The following is a 6,035-nucleotide window of genomic DNA, read 5'->3' on the forward strand; positions in this document are numbered from 1 at the left end:
TCAAACTGGGTGCCTTATTTTAAAGAGAGATGATTTAATCCACAGTTTTGGAGGTTCAGGAGGATGAAGCTATAATCGGCTCAGCACTGGTGAGGCCTCAAGAAAGATGGCGCCATAGGGCTGAGGGCGCATGAGAGAATGAGCGAAGAACTCAGTGAATCCAATGCGGCCTGTCCCAAGATCTGACTGAGTGGTGCAATATGCAAGCAAGTAAAGTCGTCCTGAGACACAGGAGAGAGCAGAAGTTAAACAGCATGAGAGAGGAGGTCGAGAGGACTCGTGTGGAAAGAGTGGCTGTGTAGATACAGTGGGTTAAAAGGGGGAGTTCTCAGCTCATTCTGGCTCTCGGATTCCACATGGTGCTGTGTGGCAGAAAGGAGAACGTGGCCTTTGGTCTCTTCGACCTCAGTGTTCATGGGATTCTGGCGTGTGTGTGTGTGTGTGTGTGTGTGTGTGTGTGTGTGTGTGTGTGTGTGTGTGTTTTGGGTTGTAAGACTTCTGAGTAGTTCCTTGGGACACATGAGCTCTGTAGTAGCCTTTCCTGTTTCTCTCATGACCTGTCTTGTTTATGCATCTAGTGGTTCCTGGAAAGGTAGCCAAGCCTTTCTTTTTCACAGCAGGAAGGTCCAGGGAGAACAAAAGAGAGGCAGTAGGAAGAAAACCAGCAGCATCTAGGTCCCCAGGCCAACGACTTGGGCAGTGTGAAAGCCCAGTCCCTCTTCCTGAATAATTCACAAGGAGAAGTCACAATTTCACACAGCTTCTCAAACCCCGAATAACCTTTACTCTCGGTCACCTGGTCACTGCGGAGAAAGGAGCATACTGTTTTCTAGATTACCATGTTCCCTCCCACCACACAGCCAAGGGGGTTGTGAGGGGAGGCAGAGCAAAGAGAACTTTTCCATTCCCACTGTGGATCTTCCCGGCCCACAGGTCAGTCAGTGATGAGGGAGGGAACAGTTTGCCTTGGATATGAGGTTGGTGTCTTCACCCAGACGTGACAGAGTTTTTTAATATCACAAGGTGACCAAGGAAGTTATGGCATCTGCCCAGGGTGTTGCTAATGGATCTGTACCCAGCAGGGGTGGCAGAGTCACAAGGCCCAGCTGAGGCTGATGGGAGAGAAAGCAAATCATTTCCTGTGGTCCCCCGAGTAGCCCAGACTGCTCAGTCAGCTCTTGATGAAGGGTTTCATTTTCCTAGGACTAAGGTGGCATCACCATGCATTTGTGTTTAGATCCACTGCATCTATAAATCGTTAGTTGACGAGTGGCCAAATGGTTTCCCAACAAATCCTCTTCCAGCCCTCCTTCCCTCCTTCCCTTTCTCCTCTCCCTCCCTCCCATCTCACTTCCTCCCTCCCTGTCTTCTCCTCCCTCCCTCCTTTCCTCTTTCTCCTCCTCTCTTTATTCCTCCTTCCCCTCCCTCCCTCTCTCATTCCTTCCTCCCCTCCCTCATTAGACAGAGGCTTCTTTATTTACAATATTGTTTTATTCTGATGAAAGTTACTTCGACTTCACATTACAAATACTCTCGACTTAGTTAATAACCATCAACATAACCTATACTGACGGGAAAAATTGATGCTCTTCCTTGCCAACAACACAGAGCTGCTTAGACTACAGGTCACAGCTTCGCAGCATCTTGAAGGGCGGGTTCCAGGTTTCCTATTTTTCGTGTTTCCCTTCTTCATCATCTGATTCCACGAATGCTTGTCTCCTTAAATGTAACAGGACAGAGTGTTCTCATCTATTAGAGCACTAGCAGGCAAAGTACATAAAGACACAGCCCATCCTGGGTGTGGAGGTACACTAGTCTCAGCAGTTGGGAGGCAGAGGCAGGAGGATCTCTGTGAGTTTGAGAATAGCTTGGTGTATAGCCAGTCCTAAGTCAGTTAGATCTATACAATAAGATGATGTCTCCAAAAAAAATCATCTTGTGATTACTTTAGCTGTATTGGTTGCAGTTGAAATGAATGAGATTCTGGTGGATTTTGAATTTGTAATGGACACTTACCTTGACTTGGTTGTCCAAGTCTATCTAGTATTATAACCCAGGACCTCAGCGAAAATAGCAGCAATTATCCATCTCCCGTTGACTGAGGCCCGAACCCATGCCTGGGCCCTGCTTGTGTGCATTTTGTTCACCTTCTCCCCTCTGCCCTTGTCCTGACCTCTTCCTTGTTTTGGGCTCTGCTAAAGGGATCTCAGGTCTCTATGGCTGGCCTTGCTTCAGTGCCTTTGTTTACTTACACTCAGCGTTTAGTCTGGAAATGACCCCTGGCCTCCCCACAGTCTCTTCATGTTCAGAGTCCACCTGCCTTCCCAAGGAAATGTCACTGGGTCCCCACCCATAGATGCACCCTCCTCTCTTATGACTCATTCATTTTCTCCAATACCCAGGACTTACTAGGGGGCATTCACAGGGCTAGGCCCTAGAATTATGGCAGTAGATATAATGATGATATTTGTAGAAATGAAAGTCTATTAAAGGTAACCGATTCTAAACATGTCAGTTAGAAGGTAGTACGTTTCTTGGAAACAGTAAATGAGGTGTATTCTGAGACAGCTTCTCTGATTAGGTGACTGAGTTTGCAGCTCTACTTCATTCAGTCCTTAACTTTTCTTTAAATATATACTGTCTACTAGAAATAACATTTTCTAATCTTATCTAATAACTGATACTGATTTATATGTAGTGGACAACACATATTTGTTAATTAATACAAGGAATGGTTGTAGGAGGATTCATTTATAAAACGAGATGCAGGAAACAAAGAAAACCTTGACTAAAAGTTGGGCAAGAATGGCGGTAGCTCTGTGGAGGTCAACTGCCTACCTAGCATGTATAAGACCCAAATTCTGTCTCCCACACCATCCCAAAAGATGTTGCTGGGGAACAAAAATCCCCCTGCATTTGCCATCTGGTTGAGATGGTGGTGCCTTCTGGACTGGGGAACAATTCTCTCACATGGGACTTTTCCTTTAGAGAGATGTAAGGATGAACAATATGTCATAACTTACATCTGTAATCTTGCCATTGCATGGACTTAGTGTATGGCCTACAGAGTTGTCAGCCTGATGGTCACATGTGGCGTGGTCTTCTTATACTTGTCCTTGAAGAGCTCAGGTGTTATTGACCTGTGATGTTGCCTTTGTCCTTCTGAGAAGCTAGCTTTCTTAGCAGATCATCGTGACAGTGTGGGATACACACTTTTTAGTGCTCTGACCATGTAACTGACCAGCCTTACTACACTTACCGTGGTTGTTTCCCACCAGGACTCTGGATTTCTTGATGCTGGCAAGTCATGGCGTAGAGCAGCTCACTGGTGGCCAGCGAATGCAAGGATCTCTGTAGCAGATGACTCGGGGTCTTGGGGATGCTTCTGGCTGTTGTTCTCCCAAACCTTTGTGGCAGGCTGGGAACACGGCTCAAGATCATTGCCTCCATGTTGGACCATGCCCTGGGGCTTCTTTCCTCCTCCAGGGTCCTCCCAAATCTCAGGGGCAGGTTGGCTGCTGAGTGGGGCACTTTGTTGGCAGGGGCTGGGCTCATCTTAATAACGTTCTTTGCCCCCCAATCTTTTAGTTCCTGAAAACTGACACTTCGTTCCTTTTCCCCTTTTGTGATTCCTCTGGGCTATAATTAGAAATGGCAATTAAAATAATTTATTATTATTACAAGCCATAGATTAAACCCTAAATTAACTTAAATCCAGACTTTAATCTGCAGACTTGCTCTGGCTATAAACAAAGTTTGCGTTCCTATATGCAGAATTTTTAAATAAATAATTTGTATTAAGCTTCTTAAAGCAATCTAGTTTCTCTGTCCCTTGACTATTATAAGACAACCATAAAATATTAATAAAAATATATATAGTGAGTGCAGCAGTATGTTTAAGCAGCAGGGATATAATGAAGTATTGAAACGAGGTGAAAGTTTATTTTATTACAGTCATTCTCTTTCAGGTTTTTGATTTATATTGTTTATGGAATATTTTTATATGTTTATATTATGACTTTAGAGAAAACTCCCATTCCCTCTGCAGGCCTCGTGTTTCGCCTCCCCCCTTTAAAGGCCAAGTGGCACACAGAATTGGATCCAGCCTGGCCAGGGTATGGGTCTCGGCATTTCCACTAAGTTTCTCTATTTGCTCTGTCATAGCCTAAGTTCCATTCTAAAACCATGTTTCAATAAACCAGTTGCTCTTTAAGTAGACTACAAATGACATTTTCAGTGAAGAGTCGAAGTTCATTTGTGAGTTACTTTACTTCCAGCAAACCTACTTATCCAACCCACATGAAGTGCAGTGGATATTTAGTTAGAATTGTGAGTTACTGTACCTCCAGCAAACCTACTTATCCAACCCACATGAAGTGAAGTGGATATTTAGTTAGACTTGGTTCTACTTTGAACATTGGACCACATTAAAAACTTAAATAACTCATTTCTGACTATAACCTAGGTGATAATACTAACCAGACATTTTGAAGAATACATAAACACTGAGAATAAACGTAGCTTTCAGCTCTCTGATGTAGGGATGGACAGTTTATCTAGATTTAAAGATGCCACAAACTTACCAGCTTGTAATTGCTAAGGAGAAAGTACAAATGCTGTACTTGTCATGCATTTCCAGCTGGAATGCATCTAGATCTTCTTTCTATTTCTCTTTATTACAAGCATGCACCTCTGAGTCAACTGATGTGTACGAATTCACCTTTTCCTTGCTAAATATGATGCTCCAAGTGCAGTACACTTGTCATTAGAGAGGCCAGGTTGATTGCTATTGTGCTACATTTTGCAAAGTGGCAACATGTATTGTCACAGAAAAGCTGAAGTGTGACAGAAAACGAAAATAAAAAATAAAACAAATTATAATCTTATTTTTTGTTTACTCTCTGCATAAGCATTAGATTCAGGAAAATAGTGTGTGCATGTATATATGTATAGAATGTCATTCGTATTAGTGGGTACATACAGAATGTCATTCATATTAGTGGGTACATACAGAATGTCAGTTACATTAGTGTGTACAAATAGAAAGTCAGTTACATTAGTGTGTATGTATAGAATGTCTATTGTATTAGGTAGATTTTAAGACTTACCTGGGAATATTTGTCATCCTTTTCTTTGCTGTGACAATGGGGCATCATTAATTCATCTGTACAGAAGATGTTTGATGTCAGTAAGCTTGAAGTGGCTAAAGTCAACAAAATGAATCGTTTTGATGAAATAATTTCCATTTTGTCTAAATCCAAAATTGAGTTAATATGTTCAGCCTGGTGTCTATGAGCCTACGAGAAGGGAGCTCACAGTGTTTTTATACTGTGACAGATGAATTCCACACATTTTAAATAGTAATATTAATTAGAGTGTGTAACTAAAATATGCATGTAAGGAATGAGTTTAATTCATTCTGGGGGACAGCAATGTCTGTATTTGCAAATCCATTGACTTTGAAAAGATCCTTCCTCATTAGGAAGGCTCTCCTAATTAGGTAAGATTTGGGGCACCAGTCATCAGGATTCCAAACAAACAGGATGTTTTATTTCTCTGGGTTTAAACAAGAAATCTTTTGTTTTTGGTGCTTTTGTTAGTTGTTGAGGGAAGCTTAAAAAGAAAAATAAAAGGGCGGGGGATTCAATACACACTAGACAAAAGAGTTAGGCATAATATTTTCAAAATGTCAAACCAAATTAAGAATGTGAAAAAAGTTGCAAGTCACCATAGTATCCCAATAAAATGACGTGGATTAATTATTTTTGTAAAATGTTGTTCGGTTAGTACAAAGCTCCAAGAGTAAATGTCAGCCGTCAGGTGAGAATGAGCAGCAGAGAGAATGTTCAGAAGGCCTTCAGGGAGACAGTTCAGCCACTTTGTTATCTGCCCTGAGGGCCTAATTTGGCAAATGTGTTTAAATCACCAGGATTTTATTTTTGTAAAGACACCACGTCCTACCTTCCTGTTCAAAATCCACAAGTTAAAGAGTCTAGCAGGGGACGAGTCAGTCACACACACACGCTCCTTTTGTT

At 42.2% G+C, this 6,035-nt stretch overlaps 1 protein-coding gene across 1 annotated transcript; it reads right to left on the reverse strand.

Annotated features, from left to right (window-relative positions):
• Positions 1-1,493: 1,493 nt before the first annotated feature.
• Npvf (neuropeptide VF precursor) lies at positions 1,494-5,295 on the reverse strand. The gene is made up of 3 exons (XM_005139243.3): positions 5,109-5,295; positions 3,260-3,639; positions 1,494-1,719 (listed from the first exon to the last, which is right to left on the reverse strand). Exons 1-3 carry the CDS (start codon positions 5,244-5,246, stop codon positions 1,668-1,670), a joined length of 570 nt encoding a protein of 189 aa, XP_005139300.2. The 5' UTR covers positions 5,247-5,295; the 3' UTR covers positions 1,494-1,667.
• Between the last annotated feature and the right edge of the window lie 740 nt (positions 5,296-6,035).

Source organism: Mesocricetus auratus, unplaced genomic scaffold (assembly GCF_017639785.1).
Source record: "Mesocricetus auratus isolate SY011 unplaced genomic scaffold, BCM_Maur_2.0 Super-Scaffold_100676, whole genome shotgun sequence".
Taxonomy (NCBI): domain Eukaryota; kingdom Metazoa; phylum Chordata; class Mammalia; order Rodentia; family Cricetidae; genus Mesocricetus; species Mesocricetus auratus.

What these genes read in the sequence shown, in the direction of transcription:
- Npvf (XM_005139243.3), bottom strand. Translation starts at nt 5,246, where the DNA reads ATGGAAATTATTTCATCAAAACGATTCATTTTGTTGACTTTAGCCACT. An exon ending in AGGATGACAAATATTCCCAG is followed by an intron (nt 3,640 to 5,108) that starts GTAAGTCTTAAA and finishes TTCTAATTATAG; the next exon opens with CCCAGAGGAATCACAAAAGG. An exon ending in CCTGGTGGGAAACAACCACG is followed by an intron (nt 1,720 to 3,259) that starts GTAAGTGTAGTA and finishes GTTACATTTAAG; the next exon opens with GAGACAAGCATTCGTGGAAT.